This window comes from Pelecanus crispus, chromosome 2, assembly GCF_030463565.1.
Source record: "Pelecanus crispus isolate bPelCri1 chromosome 2, bPelCri1.pri, whole genome shotgun sequence".
In the NCBI taxonomy this organism is placed as follows: domain Eukaryota; kingdom Metazoa; phylum Chordata; class Aves; order Pelecaniformes; family Pelecanidae; genus Pelecanus; species Pelecanus crispus.
The window spans coordinates 57,418,746-57,439,636 of NC_134644.1; the positions used below are offsets into that span (position 1 = coordinate 57,418,746).

General features: G+C 37.5%; 1 protein-coding gene across 1 annotated transcript in view; it reads right to left on the bottom strand.

Moving 5' to 3' along the window:
- Positions 1 to 553: 553 nt before the first annotated feature.
- The window catches only part of VPS41 (VPS41 subunit of HOPS complex), a 111,065-nt gene continuing 90,727 nt past the window's right edge, over positions 554 to 20,891 (bottom strand). Inside the window, exons 19-28 of the mRNA XM_075704791.1 lie at positions 20,713 to 20,754; positions 20,533 to 20,583; positions 19,141 to 19,278; positions 16,124 to 16,178; positions 14,861 to 15,001; positions 13,206 to 13,342; positions 5,440 to 5,539; positions 4,559 to 4,603; positions 3,021 to 3,100; positions 554 to 886 (exon numbers count right to left, since the gene is read on the bottom strand). Coding sequence (XP_075560906.1) covers positions 806 to 886; positions 3,021 to 3,100; positions 4,559 to 4,603; positions 5,440 to 5,539; positions 13,206 to 13,342; positions 14,861 to 15,001; positions 16,124 to 16,178; positions 19,141 to 19,278; positions 20,533 to 20,583; positions 20,713 to 20,754 — 870 coding nt within the window. The 3' untranslated portion in view covers positions 554 to 805. The remainder of the gene's footprint in view (positions 887 to 3,020; positions 3,101 to 4,558; positions 4,604 to 5,439; positions 5,540 to 13,205; positions 13,343 to 14,860; positions 15,002 to 16,123; positions 16,179 to 19,140; positions 19,279 to 20,532; positions 20,584 to 20,712; positions 20,755 to 20,891) is intronic.

Genomic DNA, 20,891 nt, shown 5'->3' on the forward strand with positions numbered 1-20,891 from the left:
TGGTGAAGGGTCTGGAGCACAGGCCTTATGAGGAGCGGCTGAGGGAACTGGGGCTGTTTAGCCTGGAGAAGAGGAGGCTGAGGGGAGACCTTATCACTCTCTACAACTACCTGAAAGGAGGGTGTAGTGAGGTGGGTGCTGGTCTCTTCTCCCATGTAGTTAGCGATAGGATGAGAGGAAACGGGCTCAAGCTGCACCAGGGGAGGTTTAGGTTGGAAATTAGGAAAAACTTCTTCACGGAAAGGGTGGTCAAGCATTGGAACAGGCTGCCCAGAGAGGTGGTGGAGTCCCCATCCCTGGAAGTGTTCAAAAAACGGGAGATGTGGCACTTTGGGACATGGTTTAGTCTAGTCTACCCTTGATTGGTTTAGTGTGGATTTGGCTGTGTAGGTAATGGTTGGATGGACTGGATGATCTTAAAGGTCTTTTCCAGCCTAAACGATTCTATGATTCTATGAGCCTGATATGGCTCCAAACTGTAAAGCACATTAACTGATAGCAACCACAAATCTCCAAACTGTTTTTTTTTTCTTCCCATTTTATTTCTCTTTTCTGTTCCAGAGTTAAGTAACAAGCTCAGCAAAGGAACAGTGACATACGAATTGTGTAACAAAGACTTATTAGGGAAATATTTTCATGTTTTCTCTTTCCTGAAAACATTCATTAAGCTGGATAACTTATAGAAACCAGTTTTAAATCACAATCAGCATTATATACAGAAATGATGACTAACAGAAATTACAGCTGCTCTGCATGGTCCTAACAGGGTTGGTGTCACAGACTGGCATGGAGAACTAGAGGACTGCTATTTCTTCATCTCCAGGATTGCATTTCCTGGCCCTCGGTGTTTGGCACTGCATATGTTGCAGAACTGGACAGGAGATACCTAGAAATTAAAAAGACAACAAGAATCTCTTAGAGAGATGTAGCCATGTTAGAATGTGGGAAAATGAATGAAAAATGCCTCTCGCAACGTTACCATTCACAGTCAGGCTGTTCCCTATAGACTGTCGTGGTTTAACCTGGTAGGCAGCTAAATACCACACAGCTCTTTGCTCACTCCCCCTCAGTGGGATGGGGGAGAGAATTGGGAACAAAGGTAAAACTTGTGGGCTGAGAAAAGGAAGTGAAAATAATAATAATGGTAAAAGAATATGCAATAGAAGTGATGCACAGTGCAATTGCTCACCACCCACTGACAAATGCCTAGCCAGTTCCTGAGCAGCGGATGCGCCCCCCTGGCCAACTCCCCCCAGTTTTTTTGTTCAGCATGACATTATATGGTATGGAATATCCCTTTGGCCAGTTTGGGTCGGCTGTCCTGGTTGTGTCCCCTCCCAGCTTCTTGTGCACCCCCAGCCTCCTCACTGGCAGGGCAGTACAAGAAGCTGAAAAGTCTGACTTAGTGTCAGCACTGCTCAGCAACAGTTAAAACATCCGTGTGTTATCAACATTATTCTCATCCTAAATCAAAAACACAGCACTATACCAGCTACTAGGAAGAAAATTAACCCTATCCCAGCCAAAACCAGGACAGACACATTCACGGTTAGGTGTAGGAAGGTGATATAGTGGAACACAATAAAGCAGGCTAGTCTGGAGTCAGAGAGCAATACACCTCACCACCCACTCCAAGTGTATTACCACCACCCTCCAGGAGGGTAAGGTCAAATTTCCTCCAAACAAAAATGAAAAACACAGAGTAAAACATGTTGCTGATTATCTTCATAGATAAAAAAGAGAGCAAGTCACTTGGTCGGCTCCACTGACCACTGGATGTCTTAGTTACAGCTCTGTCTTTGGATATTGCTCCACAGATTTTGAACAGCTGAGAATATGTCCTGAATACTGTCCATCTGACATCAAATATGTGTTTATTGTTACTCCTGTGTTTAGCTCTGTGCGATGCTTTATGCATGTATTACTTTCCTTTCAGTATGTCACCAGTAACCAATGAGTAACACAACTGATTACTTAAGGCCCAGAAATATTATAGCAGTGAAGAATTTGGCTCAGATATGCAGATACCTGTATATTCATACATACTATAGAAAATATAACATGTAATATCCATGTCACATTTAAAAATCCCATCTGACAAGTTACCCAGTTCTACCACTGTCCCAGCAAATTGAGAATGCTAGATATATTTTAGATTATTTCTCAAATAATCAAATTTGTGGTAAATATTGTTTGAATAAATATTTACTAGTTGTTGGGCTTTCCTCTGCAAATAATCCAATTCATTAAGATTTTCATAACATACTTAAGTATACATGCTGTACCATATGGCTACAAGCACTTTGCTTGGTTACTTGCAGATTAAGTGATTCACCAAAGTTATTTTTTCACTAGATGTTCATTTTCAGAGACAGATACAGGATCAGAAAAGCTTCAATTCCATTTTCTTTGCGATTTTGTTACCATTCTCATGCTTTCATTCCTAAATTCAAAACTGGTTATATCTAGAAGTTACTTTTTTGGTTTGTTTTCACTGGAGGGGAAAAAAAAAAAAAAAGATCCCCAATGAAGAAAAACATATTCTGAGCGTAAAGATGATTACAAACATATTTAAATATTCACTCTGAAATGAGTGGGTATTTTTCTTCCAGATCAGAATAATTTAACATGGTCCACTTGAGAAAATATCTTTATTCTTGTCTTTAATTAAACATACCTAAAGTGAGAGCTGCAAGAGAAAAGAATTAATTAAAAAAAAAAATCAAACAGGTCATATTCCCTGTATGTCTCAAAGTTGCACTGGACATTCAGATTACAGAAGTGATAAAATACTCCTCAAACAGCAGCTATTTCTTTCTAAATTGGATGCACTTCAGTTGCAGTTGCCCTAAACACCCTTTCCCTAGTCACATACTACTATGGGGTATCATCACAAATAATTACTGTAATCATATTATAATTCCTGATAGACCCATGCCCTTTTCCACAGTTAACAAAAGGAAATAATTTGTCCTTTTATCTTTGGCAAAGGTGTCGAAGAGATTAAGCTAGTTCCTTACTGTGTTGGATACTGGGAGGCACTCTTTGTGAAACATATGTCTGCAGTGGAACACTACCACATTGAAGGACTTGGATGCATCTGGGAAAGAGAAAAGTAAATTCATTACAACAGGGCAATGAAACAAATGATTCAGCGGCTACAGCAGTATATGTCTGCATTCTATTATGCGCATAGAAACACCAAGTAATATCTATCAAATTAACTTCCAAATTATTCCGGCTCATTTATAGAAACCATGCAGAGTGATGGTTTCAGGTAATGTGTCCCAGTGATGGAATTACAAGACAATTTGCTGTATACCTTTTCACTAGAAATTTTTCATGTCAGTATGTGCTACATGCTAAATTTGAGGAGGGAGAAGAGTAAACTACCACCAAATAATTCAGCCATTTTGAAGAGAATTTTTTGTTAGCAAAAAAAATTCTTGCTCTAGTGTGGGGAGAACCAGAACACTAAGCAGTTCTAGCGCCTACACTGTACACCATGATCTTGAAATTTGGCAAGAAGCTGTCTAAGTGCATGATATACCTTTCAATTCCCACATGAATATTTAGCCCAATTAGAAGCCTACATACAACATCCACATATTCAAAGAATAACCATCTCACTCATCAGCATCATCCACATTCTATTCCTTGGCTCCCATTCCCTTGACACACACACCTCAAGGCACTAGCACATTCAGCTCTCACAGGTTTTCTATCACCATGTGACTGCTCTGGTCTGTATGCTGGTGCATGTGATCATAGTATAGTTGGTTTTATTTATTTAAGTGAAAAATGGTAGAAACCAGATTAAAAAACTGTAAGTGATTCCACTGGGTTATGCACACTCAGCAAACAAAAAAAATATAGGACTATTCATATACTTTGTCTTACGTAGTCTTGTTTGAAGATGCCACAACAGATATTCTCCTAGTAAAACTGTTTCTTCTTAAGATGCCCAACAACTATATTGGTATTTCTGAACTACAGTTGCCTTGGAGGATGTACATCTTCAAAATAATATCCTGCATTTCTAGTTTCAAGACTAACTTTAGAAGATGTTTTAAAACTACAGTCTGTTATAAGTTGTTTCAAATAACAGCAGTGACTGAAGCCAAGAGTTTTCCACCACTCCGACAAGAAGTATATTCCATAAAACTTTATAATCTACAAGTTCAGTCTAAAATCGTTCCACAGAGTTGGACGAGATTTGGTGGCAACAGCTTAGTTTTGTGGTTCTAATAATCTTTGAGAATACGTATGCTGATGGAATTAAAGTTGCCTTCCATTCCATGTAATTCAAAACAGAAAATAAGAAAGTCAAAGATGAATAAGAAAGAAAATCTGGGTTTACTGCAACAAAGTGTTCAAATTAGACTCTGCTCCCATGTCAGAATGCATAAGCGAGCTTTGCACAGGAGACTGAAGTTTATATAGTGATTACCAAGAGAGACTACTACACATTTCTATGAATAAAAGCAAACAGTAGTTCCTCTAAAAATAAAAAAAACCCAAACAAACAACCTCCTTCTCTTCTAGAAAAGCATCCTACCTGAAGGAAGTATTGGAGACAGGCATGATTCGCAGATATTCTCCTCTAGAAAAACAAAACAAAACAAACTTGTAACAGCTTTGTTAACAAACTCCATATTTACTTTTTTATAAAGCAGGCATGAACATAGTGCTATTACAGAAATGGAGCTTGGTCTTAAAGTATTTACTTAAGATGCCTAACAGAGTCTTTACTTAAGATGCCTAACAGTCTATTAAAAATTGAAGAGCAATACCGGAGCAGCATTTCTACTAACAGCACGAGAAATGTTTAGATCTTCTGATTCCGATGATGGCAGAACTGCAGGAGTGAGGCTGTCTAGGATAAGCACTGCAGAGGCACAAGGCAAACTGAAAAAAAGGAGCATAGGATGGGTGCCTGACTTCTCGGTAGCATTTTGTAGCAGAAGCTCTGATCCTTTGATCTTCCGCCAGTTTTTGCCTCTTGGTATTAACACTCAGCTGGTGTGAATTACAGCACTGCTCACATGCATCATTAGCACCCTGCAAAATATTTTCAACTATTTCTGAAAACTATTTCGTAGCTTTTGCTTTGGTTGCAGATTATTATTATCTGACTATCCGTGTTGGCACTGAACAGCGTTTCTCACCTTCATAGACAAACTGCAGGACATAATACATTACTGGCTATGCAGAGACTGATGAAGAGAAAAAGCTGCATGCTGGGTCTTGTAGTTTTTAAGATATGAATAGTTCCTCTGCAAAGGGGGAAGCAGCTAGTATCCTACTACACCCTACAAATAAGGTACAATATTCAGGCTTTTGGGCAGCTTCCAAAGTGGACTGTCATGGGGCTTGGGTCTATAAACCAAGTAAAAGACTTCAAAACCTTGACAGTCATCACATTTCCTCTGTACCCACCATCTACTAGAACACCCTTCATCTGAGTTCGATGCATTTTCTTCAATAATGAAAGAGAATCGGCAACAAGTATCTTCTTGCAACCTTCCCGCAGCAAGATCTGTTGTGCAAAGAACACAAAATACAGTGGTTGTTGAATAGATGGGCATATCAACTACCTTGGCAAGTCTCCACTGGTTTCTGCTGCCACAGAGAGCACAAAGAATGTCTAAGACATTTCAAGCTATTATAAAGGAAAGGAGGAACCTCTTGTTACCACCACCCTCTACCTAAATGAAAAACCTACATTATTTTAAAAATTAAAAAAAAAAAAAAAAAATCCTTTACAAATATACTATTGTCATAATTTATGATCTTTTTCCTATGAGCTTGTCTTAACAAAATACAATGGAGAGGGTTTTTTACAGTGCCCCCCACAATTGGTTTCCAAACCATTTCAAGACTTCTTCTATCCATATCTTTCCTTTCTTCTTTAGGAAAGGCATTTGATAATCATAAAACCTTTGTAAACACAGCGATTCAAAATTTATTTTGTTCAAACGTAGTTCCTGCTGAGGTGTCATTTAGTAAGCAGTATTAAATGGCCATTCAACTAACCAAAGGTCCAGAGTCCATTCTTCCTTAGCAAACGTCTCAGCCCCCTTTCTACTTATTTAATATTTTTTATTAGATTGACATGTCATTGCCTGACAATGTTGTGAAACACAAAAGGGAATCAAGGGCATCAAAATTATACAGAGCCTTATTTCGCAGTACTTAATGAAGCAAGTATGAAAATACGACAAATCCAAGTAAGTCTTGTGGCATTTTTCTTCCTCCTCCCAAGCTGATGTTTGGAAATTCGTTTTCCAAGACAACAATTCCTCTGAAAAGTGCTTTCAGAAGAGTCTTACAGTCAATTTCAAGCTGAACCCTACCAAAAAAGTGGTATAAAAAGGCAATGTCCATTCCTTTCTCCTGATTATTTGCATTACAGGAGACACTGAGCGTTCTAAAACATCTAAAAAGATACAGCTAATGCAAATACCTAAAAGGAAGTATAATAGTAGATTTTACAGCCAGGTGAACACTGTCCAAAGCCCTATCTTTTCACATACACGTTGTGAAGGATGCACTGCCAAGAATGATATGCAGTTAAGACTGCAAATGTGAAATACATTAAAAAAAATTAAATTTGAGCAAGTCTTTAAGGATTTCAAGCTGGACATGTCAGCGAGTAAATGAAATTCTCCAGTACTAGACACATTGAGCTATAAAACATTTCAGAGCACCAGCAACTGAATGCAGCTCTACAATCCAAAGACTTAGAAAATTAATCATATTTATCTGTGATAATCTCAGGAACCAAGTATCTCTTTCCCCTTCTAACTTTATCCAAGGGCAACAGAGAATGGTAAATTTTGTTTTCAATATAGAAAAATGTCACTAGGTTTGGAAAAAAATACTAGAAACTTTGCAAGGACAATTGAATGACACTACATTTCAGAAAGAGTGTTTGCCTGATTCAAATTATTCTCAATCAGCAAATTATATCCCAAAGATAGGTAAATAACTTAGAGCAGATGAGGTCTTGGCTATATACTGGCATCTTTGCTAGCTGCACTCAGCATAAGCAGATGAAAAATCCCATGTTTAAATAAAAGGAGCAAAGTAAGCATGTTAAATGAGAGGGGAGGAACAGAGATACAATGGGAAGAAAGGAGCATGATTTACTATTTTCTACTTAACATACAGTGTGCCAATAGGAAACCTTATTTTAAAAAAAGAAAAATAAAGAGGGAAACAGTAGACAGCATTAGGTCACAGGAAAACCTCAATACTGTTTGATGCCTTAAAAATAGAAGTAACAGAAATATCTTATGACATATCTTGTAAAACTCATGCACTATCTTTCCCCCATTATTTAAACTCCACTAAGATTTTTCCATACCACATTCAATGACTGTTTGTCAGACCTTATTTTGCTAGAAATGGAATACAGTAGGCAGCTGTTTTTATGTAAAAGGAAGAGTCACAATTAAGAATGTCAAATGTCAAATCTCAAGGTAATAAACCTCAACACTTCTGCAGAAACAGATTTGAAAAGCTCAAAGATGACATGGATAATTTAAGAGTTATAGAAAGAGAAGCAGGAGAGGGAATTTGTAGGTGAGAAAGAGCAAGAATGTATGTTTGAATTAACTTCTTTACGTTTAAAGGAGGGAGAAGTATATAACTGTGCACCCTAAGATTAGGCTAAACTAGTTAAAATTGACATCAGGCATAAATCTGTAATGAAACCACCTTCCAAGGAGAAGCAATAGGATTCAGAGAGGATGAAACTGAACTTTTTTTACCCTTTAAAAGCATATGATTGTAAGCACAAGCAGGACAGCATGGTAGACCTACAGAAAGAAGTTTTAAGCAGATAAAATGCTTTTTACTAAATGAATGAAAACTACTAAAACCAAAACATTTATTGCAAAAAAGAATCCTAGTTCATTTTCTATCTGTATTAGGGAAGATACTACGGCATAATTAAAATCAGAAGCCATAAAAACATCTATTTAATTAAAAAACTCCTGATTTACAAATGCATAACATTATCTGTAAGGGAAAACACTGCAGTATGCAGTTAATTTGAAGGGTATACTCAAAGCAAAGGGAATAAATGCAGGCCTGGATTCAGCTTAGCACTCAAACAAGTCCAAGTTTCTCAAGGCCAATTAACCAAATGCTTCCAAACTGTGTCACAACCACAATTAAAAGCACGTTATTTCCAGTCTTTACAACAGAAAGGCAGATGTCCCTCTGTGCAAGCTGCCACCTGCCCCCTAGTGCCTCCAAGGTATCTGAACAGCAGCTTATTCACGTTCAGGAGCAAAACCCAACAATTTTTCCAGATGCTGTTTCAAGCAGCATTCTTAGGTTATCATTGGGGTCTGTTAGTTTATAACCTCTGTTGTGAATGCATGGACATGAATGTTATGAATGGATGAACCTTTGTTATCCATCGGAGTTACTGCAGGTTCAACCGAAGTTTAAACTAGTAAGTCAACGTTTGCGTAAAATGGCTAATCCACAAAACCTCTATGTAGTGCATCTAATGAAATTGCTTTTATATTGTAAAATGAGGGAAAACAAATCTTCGAATACCAACATCTTTTCAAGTCTTCTTCTAACAATTGCTATACAAAGGGTGAGAAATTAGGTGTTTCTTTCTGAAATGAGGGGGTGGTATTTAAAACTTTACCAACAACACAAGCATTTCCAAAATTTCACTCAGGTATAGACCAAAGCTGCAAAGATACCTACTTTATACATTTGGAAAATGTAACAGGCTTATAATGAACTCAAAAGTTGCCAAATAGGGGGATTTTTCCATCAGCCTTCTCTGAGAGATTTAAGTGGGATACGGTGCTTCAGAAACCTGGAGCATGGTTATGTGACTTATTTTAAGAAAGGCTCCTGCATTCATCATTCATAAGTTAACACCACTGTGTAATCAGATGCCAGAGACTTAAACAGTTTTTCATTTTCCAGGGAACTGAATATAAAAGGCAAATAGATAGTTCAAGTGTACATTAAAGAAAGAAGGCCTTTGTTAAGATCAAACCGTTATATGACTGATGAGTTTCAGTCCAAAGAAGTTGTATAAAAACAACATCAGCAGCACTGTTTTCACTGAAAAAAATAGTAGTTTGAATTTCTGTTTTGCATATCAATACTACTAAATGCTGATTTTGCTACAATTTTCAAATAAGAGCATTACTGCCCTAACTGGGTTGGCTAAGGGAGGTTTTAAAAATAATTGCACTGGTAAATTCCTAATGGGAACAGAGGTTCTGTATGAGTCTCAGGGAAGCAATACCTATGTGTGGAAACCAAATCAAAGTTACACTGACAACAACTTTTCAGTTGTATGGGGATAAAGTTGAGTTTTCATTCTGTGTCTTCGAAAGCACTAGTTATGTTGAAAACATTGATGGAAGAATGGTGATTTATTTGCCATTTAAAAAAAATGCGCTAGGAAAATGTCATTTATAATAAATAAGCAGGTTTCTCCTTAAGACACCACATCTTCAGGAGTTTATAAATTCAAAGAAAGTAGTCTGTGGTCTATTTTATCTATAAATTTATGGCACCAAAGAACTAGATTTCAGGAGTTAGATATAAAATATAATAAAAAAGGTTTAGACTACACTTTACTTGATAAATACTCCTGTTAAAATTCAGACAACTATAACTTTGTCTTTGTTGCTTATGTCTTCATAACTTTGTTGTCTATGAATGTTACTGTATATCAACACTAAAATCAGTATTATTTCAGCAGTAAATAAACTTTCATCACTACAATAAATCAGTGCCACTTGATTACATACTATGGTTTTAATACATTAACTCAGATGATGCCAAAGAGAAAACATTATAATAAATGATTCTCAGGAGTGAAAAAACAAACAAAAATAATCACTTGGAGTTTTAATTGCAATTCAGAAAACCACTTAAACAAGTTTTTAAACCTTCTCCTGTTTAGGAAAATACTTGAGTGTGTGCGCAGCTTTAAGTTCATGGAAGAACTGCATTTCCTGAAGTTGGAAAATAAAAATGGGTATTCCTGAAGAATAATCAGGCAGCTTAATAGATCCCTACTTGTAAAGCAGAGCTGTAACACCAGAGCAAAAGCAAATTAGAAGTACTCAATTGAAGTTGTAGCCTAAGAACAAAGTCTCATGTGATCTACATTCTATTTTTACCCAATAGAATACCTAATCCTTAGCGCCATGCTTGGTTGGTTGATAGCAAGCAGATACTAACTCCTTTTCAAAGGTGTAAGTTAACCACACTACTTTAGAGCTGAGGTGAGCTTAGAGTAGCACATAGAACAGTTGCAGCGGTTCATCTAATGGGTGGTAATTAGTTTAAGTGAAGCAATCAGTCCGCGATATGCCAACATTAATAAAAACTTATTCAGGGAAGATCCCTGATTAAAAAAAGCTACAACAAAATTTTGCTGCATTAGTAGACCTCCTTGTTGGATTCTCTAACGCACACTGTAAGCTACATACAGCATGCTTTGGCAGCCACTCGATTTGATTCACTTGGTTTTGCTGGGATATAAAGACTTGTTTTCAAAAAGACAAAGTCTGTCAAAGGCACTGCTTTTATTTAGCTCCTACCCATATTTCAAATCACATCTAATGTAAAGTTTACTGCTAAGGAAATTTAGGAGCATAATAGGAAATTTGCATCCACATACTTACATAAGCATAAAACAATCTTATCAGGGCTTGCAAAAGGAGGCCACAATTAAATAATATAATGGCACAGCTGTAATACCTTTTGGGGAGCCAGTGTTATGAAAAGATTAGCAAAGTTTTTGTTTTAGGCAGTGACTTGCAAGCCAAGCAACAGGTTCTAACTTCACCTGTGCACCTCCTTTGTGGATCTTGGCACAAGATTTTCTTTTTTGCCTTTGAAAATGCGAACGATAAAACTTAAGTGCATACAGAGCTTGAGATCCGAAGAGATTAAATTATAGAAAGTCCTAGCCAATGAAATTTGGATTTCTGTACGAGTTCAAAATGTCTGGTATGTTAGGTGACACAATTCAGGAAGTTTTTACAATATCCAAAGAGTTGTGCCAGGCTAGAATAGAGGACATGGACTTCTCACCATGAACCTACACAACATGATGTGAAGGTGTAACCAGGCATCATACAAACACACCAAAGCTAGCTTTAAAACAGCTAATGAGGCAGCAGTAATGATGAAGCTAGGGCAGAACTGCCCTCAGCAATGAGAGGCTGCTTAGACATTTACTGGGAAGTCCCAGCCATGTCCTGAAGCACATGCTGAATGCAGAAACAGTCCTGCTATAAAAAAATTGAGCTTGCCAATCTAAGGCTACTTAGGTGAGTGTGCAAGAGCTGCGAATCACATCTCTAAATTTCAGTGTAGACACACCATCTGTTCATAACAGTGCACTTTACAGTGCCTGTAACACTTCAGGAACAGCCTTATTTTAAGCTGTAGTTTACATTTCTCTAAAGAAAAATAGTCCCCCTTTATTTTTGACTATATTGTTTTGCTATTGTAGAAGCAAGCCACACTCAAATTACATTAAGCTTCCCTAATTTCTATTATTCCTATGAGATCTAAATTTTACCCCTAGAGCTACTTCAGAATGAATTAATTTGAAATCCATGAAGCATTTCAATGCTAACAGCAAATAGTTTTAGATATCGCTCTGAAGGTTAAATACATCCTTTTAATCCCAAAGTAATTTTGTTAAAGGGTATTTGAAGACAAAATGATTCTTCTCTCCACAAAACATGACCAAACAATGTCATCAGCTTTGTCTGAAGCCATGCAATATACTTTGCATATGTCTAAAGCTGCAGCTATGCACACAGCACTTTCTCAGCCCGTCTGCAGACACACCAAAAATTACATTTTGATTTCAATAGAATGCAGAAACAGGAGGATCACCAGTGCAAGCAGCAGGGTACCGACAGCAGCAAGATCAACATGCAACTGTTTAAATGCAGCATAGTATTTAGCTAGTATAATTTTGGAAGTATATTAGTATCTCGTCAAGTCAATTAAAAACTGGAACTAATGTTACAACACATGCATGATATGCAAACATGTATCTGTTTATCTGGGGTACCTCCCTGCACATAATGAATGTCAGGAGAACAAGAGACATAAAATGCTTCTTTGAAATACTGAAAGTCCTAATCTAAAGCCCGTATGATAATAAAATAATGGAAAAGCCTTGGAAAGGCTTAAACCCTTCCTTTTTAAAAGGTCTTCTGACATCATTGAAGGTTCTAGCAGATACAGGCTTTATCTGGCCTGGTAAGAGACCAACTGTGACCTTACTGAAAACTGTCAAGCTCATCTATTTGCTAGAGATGTCCAAAGAGTAATAGCAGATGGGAAACAAATATTTATGAAGTTCAGAAAATTGGAGTTTCAGCTGCTCACTGGGCTATGTTTTCTTGGACTCTGCATAGTCACACCAGAGACATTCAAACTGCTCTATGTCCTTACGTCTCTCAGTAGAAAGGTGCAGAGCAGCATCACAGAGAACTCAAGTTTCAGCCTCCTTTTGTAGCAGGTAGATTTAAAGTATTCAACGCAACTCTCAGGAACACTGAAGGGTATGCTTCTTGTAAGTTTTTACAAACATGCATCAGAAACCAGTCATATAGGAAACTGCACATATCTGTATAATTATGCTGGGATAAGAACTCCCATAATCCAATGAGCAGTCTTTTTTTTTTAAATGCATAGACATCAACACATTCTGCACAAGACATGAATTTAATTTTACAAGTTCATCTTCCTTTAGTTAGTATGACACTTAACATACGGCTCTAATACCTGGTGAATGTTTTAGTGCGTGTATGTTGTGTTCTGCTTCCTCATATATGAAACAGAATGAAAAGCAGTGGTCACGAGACTTTCCAATATCGGACAGTCAGGCAGTATAAAATAGTCTGAATCACCCAAGATTCTTCCACTTCTACTTACCCCCCAGGCTTATGACAGCATGGGAAAGATTTAGAAGTCCTAAAAGCCATCAAGAGAAGAAGCTATTCATCTTGACAAATTTCTACCCTTTTTGTCATAGTTTTGTACTGACCCACAGTGTCAACTGCAGATGTCTGAAGAAAATGAACACACCTTCATGATAGCCGTTTCTTGTGCCGTTCAGTAGCAAAGCTGTTTTGCTCTCTGTCTGAAAATGAGTATCACAGGAAGCATGCAACATTTACCTGCAAGTTGTAGTCCTGAAGAATTTTCACTAATGAGTCTCTCAAATTAGGAATCTCCATGCCTTCCTTAATGCGGTGGATCAAAAGAATGGGATCCACATGGGTTCCAATATTGTTCAACAAACCAGTAATAAAAGCTGTGAAAACCAAGAGGCAAAGAAATTAAGAAAAAAGTCCAGCAAAATACCTGGTTAAAGGATGCTTTGGTGACAAGCTACAGGCTTTGGCTGATTCTGTGACAGTTGTCTCCTAAGAGAGAACGCTAAGCGTCTTTTACATAGCCTTCATATGTTTCTTGCAGCTGTATTTGAATACATGCCTTTGGGTAAGAGAGGAAGACATTGGCAATTGACAGAACTTCTAGGGTATGCAGGAAAGATGTAACAGAGTATCCAGCACAAAGCCACAACCAAATGATGCATGTCAATTCAATAAAAAGGGCACTCAAGAAACAGAGCCAGCAAATTAACTACATTATGTGACTATTCCATTCCCAGTTCCAGGGTTTAAAAACAAATTTTCAAGCACTTAACCTAACTCAAACGTGTTTCTAAACATTGGCGAGAGTGACACAAAAGGAGTCTTTTGTTTTTTGAATTTCATCTGGCTAAATGAAACATTAGAAGGATGAACCTCAAGGCTGTGTTTTTTCTTCAATCCCCAAAACTGAAGAATATCACTGGAGTTGCTCAGCATATGGGCAGATGGAACTGAGAGAATTCTATATGCTTTGAATCCCTTTTGCTCTAAAGATGTCACTGATTGTAGCAACATTTTTAGCGACGAACTGCATTTAAGTATGGGTAACTTGAGAATGCCATTCTTCTAAAGGAGTAACAGATTTTGTTTGATTCTTCGTGTCAGAATTAGCAGCCAAGAGATGAAAAGATACGTATTCTGACACTAATTCTATAAGATATTCAATCCTTTTTAAAGTCTCTCTTGGGATCTCTTTTCCAGCCTTGATTTAAAGCCCCAGAAGAGGTTGCAAAACTAATGGAGTAGATAGTTAAAATAATTCTCTATTTTCTCAGTCATATGAACTCCGCTGAATCTGCCTCCTGACCAAAACTGATGTTGCTTATGAGATTCTGACAGTTTCTGATTCCATCTAAACTTCAACTTGAGTAGCTATTCATATAATGGACGAAAGGCAAAATGCAGTCATTATTACAGATCTTACCTTTGTGCCACAGAAACAAAACAAATAGTTATTCTACTGAGGGGCAGAAAGGAGTAGGTTCTTCATTTTCAGAATTTCAAAGGGAAGCAGCTGTGATAAACACACTACACAACATCCTCATCAAGCCAACAGACTGTGTTTTGAGGTTGTCTAAAAATAAAGCCTCATTCTGCCAAATTAAAAGCACCATTCTTCCCTTAATTCGTCATTAAGGACATAACTATGCAGAGCTTAGTCAAATGTTAAATCCCTAAGTAATCATTTTGTAGCATGCCCACATGCTACCTTACTGGAAGTTTTATGCACAATAGGACAGCTATGTTGTGCTCCACAAACCAGAACACCTCCCTGGCCATCCATAAACACTTTCTCTAACATGCACGTGGATAATTCAATCCTTCAATTGTAATAGCATTCCACAAAAAAAAAAAAAAACACACATGCAAGGCTTCTGAGAAATTATCCCACTTACGTGGTTTGTCGATAGAATATAAAATGAGGTCTTCCCAAAGTTCTCCATCATCTTGTTCCTTGGCAAATTCAATAGCTTTATCTACATCTTGCAGTTCTTCCATTATCATCTTCAAGGCACTGCGGCTATTACCCATTCTGCCTAAAAGGAAAACATAAGTAAAGACATTATAAATCCTAAATGCTTACCAATGCTCAGTGCTTTAAGAAGCTCTTCAATATGAATTTTGTAAGTGTGAAGTTGCCTCAGACTAATTCAACCAAGACCACATCTAATCCAATCCGATGTAGGAATGCAACTCCCAGAGCAATCAGTATAACATGAACAAGTGCTTGAGCATTTTGCTGGACTGGGACCTGGAGCCTTTCTTAAGGATGTGTTGGGTCATATTAGGGGTTCTGAACTGCAGCAATATCTAATGTAAGGGGGAGCATGTGTATGTGTATGCATGTAAGCTATGACATGGAATACCCCCTTTAAGGGCCTGCATGGACACTCTTAATTTGCAGTAAGTATAGCACAGTTTACACCCATGGAAAATTAGAGGAAGAGGAAGAAATAGTAGAAACACTGAACTATTCTTTAAGTACACCTATGAGTAAATCCTATTCTGTTTTCAAGTGGTCCACAAAACATTTTTCTTACTAAAACAAAGATTGATTAAAAAATGCTTTCCATTTTGTTCAGGACTAACACATAAACATACATAAAAATCTTAAGTCTTACAATGCCTCCCGTTCAGAGGTAAATACCTTGGCCTGCTGGGGGAGTTAATTTACAATTAATTTAATTAAAAAGAGAAGAAAAAAATAAAAAAGGAAAGAGGCAACAGAAGCAAATCTTCCTCCTCAGCAAAAGATAATATTAAGCTTCTGAGATGTATTCAGAATAAAACATTTGTTTTATTTCTCCCCTCTCCTCAAACTGACAGTATTACTCTTCTCTTGGAGATTGTCTCAAAAATACGCCCCCTGCCCCAACCTGTTCCCCATAGCCGCCCAACACCTCCAAAACCCCAGAATAACACCAAATCAGAAAAGCAATAACACAATATATGGAGTTAAGACATCATATGAATACTCCAGTGCTTTGTTTTATTTTCTAAATCATGTTATGTGGTCCAACTGACTGTATACCAACTTTGAACTTTGTCTCTGGGAAAGCGTGTTAAACGATATTAGACAATACATCATACGTTTTTGCAGTGTAAACTTTGACAAGATTAAAAGCATGTTGTAATTTATCACACTAAGTGTTACTTACTCAGAAGATAGACTGTCTCTTCTACAAAGTTCCTTTGTTGGCAGATCTCAAGAGCCTTGAATTTAAGGGAAGGGAGGAGGGAAAGAGAATACAGGGAACCATGTAACATGGTATTTTATTGATCACAAATGCTGCAAGAGACTTAAAGATACCTTTCCATGAAGTTGCATTACTCATTTTGATAGGAATACAGCTCCCTTAATATGCACGGTCAGGTCCTCTGGCATTAATTAAGAGGAGAAACTCAATAGCATTTTCTTGATTTTTCTACAAGATTAAATAAATCTGCGGACAGGACAGGTATTTCAGTCTGGATTATGCCAGTCTTTACCTTTACATCTACTGGCAACTTCTTTCTTCTGCTTCCAAAAATTGGTTAATCCAAAAGCATTAAGGTTATCTGCTGTAAAGACTTGCTTCCTGTGGGTGTACTTATGAAGTCTCTACTGATGGACATCTACTTGACATTCATTCATAATACAAGCTTGTAGATCTCCTCAGGGTAACCAAAATGGTTTTGGGAAGTACAGAGTGCCCTCCGAATTTTGTACCAGTGACCTCTGAGACGACAATACAAAAATAATCCAACCCAAGTATGAAAGAATAAGGAGGAAGCATTTCTTGTAAATTTGGTTTAAAGACCTGAGGGCTAAACAGCATGAGCAGTTACTGATTCTGTGTGTAGCTGACAAACACTGAGCACAATTATCAAAATTACCAAACTGATCACCAACAACTTTTTAGTAACAGAAAATTGGCAGGGGTGGTATGCCATAAACGATGCCATGTCTGTTTTCAATTTGGAAGCAGAAACGTCAAGATTCATGGCATTCCTGTGAAGACAACTGTTCACCAATAAAGACTTTCGTATTTGGAAATCAAAACTATAAATGCACAAGATACAGCTACAGCTAAAGATGCAGGTGGGAATTAACTTTTCCTTCCATGCTTTCAGATGGGTTACTATGAAGATAGAGATAGGGACAATGAATTTCAGGGTAGAGGTAAGTGAATTACCAACCAGATACTTCAAGGGAATGAACGTATGAATAATACTAATACGTTATAAACACAGCTGACAGCCTTTTTTCTCTCCACTTAGAAGTTAAACTACAAAGTACCAGGTATTCAGTATTTCTAGACGCTGCACGTTTATTGACTGTCATGCTCCCTCTAGAGGAAAACAGGGAACAGTCACACTTCTCTTACAGTTCATTTTATAAAACATTTGCTAAACTGCACTTGAATAAAAGTGGCTTACTTTTAAAGAACAAGAATTATTTCCTCCTGCCCGTTTTAGAATTTCTTTAAAGCAATAATAAGTGTGTTTAATAATAATATAACAAATAATAATTTGTTCAAATATCATGGGGTTTTTTGCAATTTGTACACTGCACTGGAATTTGCTTAACAGGAACTGGAAATATTGGTAACTGGGAAATTCTTGGTCCCCTTTTTATTTCCTTAGAACAAAGATTTGTATGTGGCAAAAAGTGTTACTAAATGATATGTATGGTAAGAAGTGTAACTACAGAATTAGCAGTGACAGTAAATTCAACTAAGCTTTATACAGTGTTGGTATCTTTCCTCTCATCCTTAGCTTCTTACTGAAACACAGTAGGATTTTAAGGTAAGGTTAGAATGACACTTTTTCTAACATCCTTTTCTCTCGCTTTGGTGATTATTGCACCACACGCTTCCAAAGGTCCACAGGTCTCTGACATATTCTTGCTCACAGCCCATAACTTCAGGAAAGCAGTGCCAGCAATGTGCTTGCATCGTTTACACACAGCACTTTTCTGCACCACCCATCACTGAAGATAGGTGGCTAGACCTGCAATAACTCAAACTAATTTGCACAAAAAGAAAAAAAAGAAGCACAGGTAAGGTTTTATACATAAAATCATGATCACGCAAATAATACATAAGGCAAAAACTAAGGCAGAATCAGAGAGTTAAAAACAAATAAACCAACATTGTAGACAAAAGTCTCTGGCTGGAAACCTCTCAGGCTCAAAGCCTAAAAAGATCACTGAGACAACTTAGCTTCATGTGACAGTTTCACAAAGACCAAGTCTGCAATCCTAACAAAATATTTTCCAGCGTTTCCTGCTGTTGCACAGTAAAGTTGACAAAAGCATGCAAAACAAGAGAGGTGCCAGCAACAGGACTAGTTCTCTTTAGAATGTCAACCATGTAAAATGCAATATTCAATATTACATTTAAAACTACTCCACTGGTGTCATCATCATAGCTGCATACAGAGAGGCATCCTTTCACAAAGTCTGCTCTGCTTGGCTATTAAACAGCAAATACAAATAATAAAATACTGACCCAACTAAAGAGGAAAACTTAAATTTCCATTCAATTTGCTTTAATTCAAGCGGGGGGAAAAAACAAGACTGCCCTTAACTTTATTTCTTTATTTTTTAATTTCACGAGAAAGAGCAAGGAAGGAAAATCTAAAAAGGTTAAAGAAGGTGGAAACATAGTACTCTAAAATCCCAAGTCTACTAGCAGAAGTACAAAGACAAAATACTTTTAGCTCTGCTAGTTCAGTGACTGTTATATTGTGTATATTATTTGAAAACAACTTAGGACCTTAGAACACAAAGCTAGAAAAACGCCAGTTACAGCTACTAATTTTTCAAGATCTAACACTGACTAGTCCTAGATTTGGCAAAATGATTGTTGATTTCTTGCAACCACAACCTGCTGTCCAGTCAGGCGTAGATATGATCCACTGATGCGTAGATATGCTGTAGGCACGCATCAGGTGTGAATTCAGAACTTCTGCACTAAAAATCCCCACCAAATGCCGCCCTATGAGCTGAGAGAGGAAGGTCTCAGCTGTCAGCCAGCTCTGCAAACCAAACTTATAAAGGTGATGGTCACAAACCCACAGGATCTCCTCCTCTTGGCAGTAGAGGGCAGTACCAGACACAGTTATAAATTCACAACACTACAAGCTGCAGACATAAAAACTGAGGACCTGTGTTTAGGTTTTGGGGGCTTACCTTCTCGAGTGGACAGTGTGTGCTGTCTCTGAGAAATGGTAGTAAGTTTGGACGATCGTATTCAGCATAAAGGCTGATCTGTTTCTCATGATATCGCTGGCCTTTATGGTGGTCTCTCTTGAAAAGCTTGTGCAAATACTAGGAAACAAAAGAGAGAATCAGAACTCAAAACCACTTAGGCAATATTATTTGTTCCCTGCCAATAAAAAACTCCTCCTAATTTCCTCAGGAACATGCTAACACATACTTAAAAGGCACAGAGATGAAATCCTGATTCAAAAGACTAATTTTACATTTTTCTGAAGTACCCTCATCACAGCAATCTCCAAACCCAGCTCTATAAAGGAGGTTTTCAGCAACAGTTAAGAAACTGTCCTTTAACCTTCAATGAAACTACTGGATTTTGAATTTTACAGAAAACTTTGGACAAATATGTCAAATTAAGCATTTTGGTTATCTAGATATGCTTGATGATTACAGATAACTATAGATCAAATTTTTACCACATGAAATGTTTTAACCAAAGTACCTCAAACTATAGATACTGGGGAAAAGCTCCTTGTCTCTATATGAGCACAAAAAAGCCTTGAGAATCATCTGGAGAGTCACTTTTACATAAAGGGAAGCAGGCTTCACACTTCGAAATGGATGCATCCCTTCCATAAACTGACAGTCAGTCAGTTGTCTTTGCAAAGCTCTTGAGCTGCAGGCTGCACACTTCATAGAGCTGCTTTCTATAATCAGATCACACATAAACCTGCTCTCTACCAGATCAATGCCCTGAGCCCCACCTATACGCAGCCGCAAGTTAAACTTCCCTCCCTAATACAGCCTAAGCCCATGGTTACAGGTTACATATTCCACTGACAGCACGTTCAAACCAAAGAGGTGCTTTTGGAATAGCAATGTGGAGCCACAGCCTCACAGTGATATTGTAATTCCACACAAACAAGAACAATCCTGCAGCATATGGAGGTTACAGCTCTAGAAAGACAAGCAGTTCACTGTCTCTATCGATCAGCAAAATGTGCTTCGGAGTTGCACCCAACATCCAATGCCATTTTTGTGTAGAGAAAGAGGAGGGATACATGCAAGAAGTATTTGACCAGAGAAGACAAGAGTCTGCAATGCTGTAAGGAGTACCTCACGGTATGTTAACAAATAATCAGTATCAAGTTCTCACAGGTACACATTTAAAAACTATTTTACTATTGTAAAAAAGCTACAGCCATGTTAAAAAATGGATTAGCAAAATAGCCACTTTGGCTCTGATGCTTTATGACATTTTAGTGTCATGTGCACTTTGACAGGATAACCACACCTGTAAAAGATGTGCCCAGCAAAAAGTTTATTCAGCTCAGCTTGAAACCAACAGAATATAGAAATATTTACCACATGCTGTAGCTCAGGCCTGTTTTCTAATTCTTCAACAACTCTGTCAATCTGAAAGAAAACAAATAAAACCCAACAGATTAGCAAATCCATGATGAACATCACATTTACAGGACTGAAAGAAGGACAGGTAAAACAAGCAAGCATTGGACTGCCATGCCATGAACTTGTTATACTCACAGAAATTTTATCTTCGTTATCCAAAAGCATGTCTACTGCTTTCTAAAGTAAAGAAAGAGAACCCAGTTAAGAAACAGGTACACACATTTTCTCACACTCTGTATAGTATTATGCTTGCTCACTGATGGGTATCAGATGGATATTGCAGACATACTCTTTCCAGTAATTCAGAGAGCAGT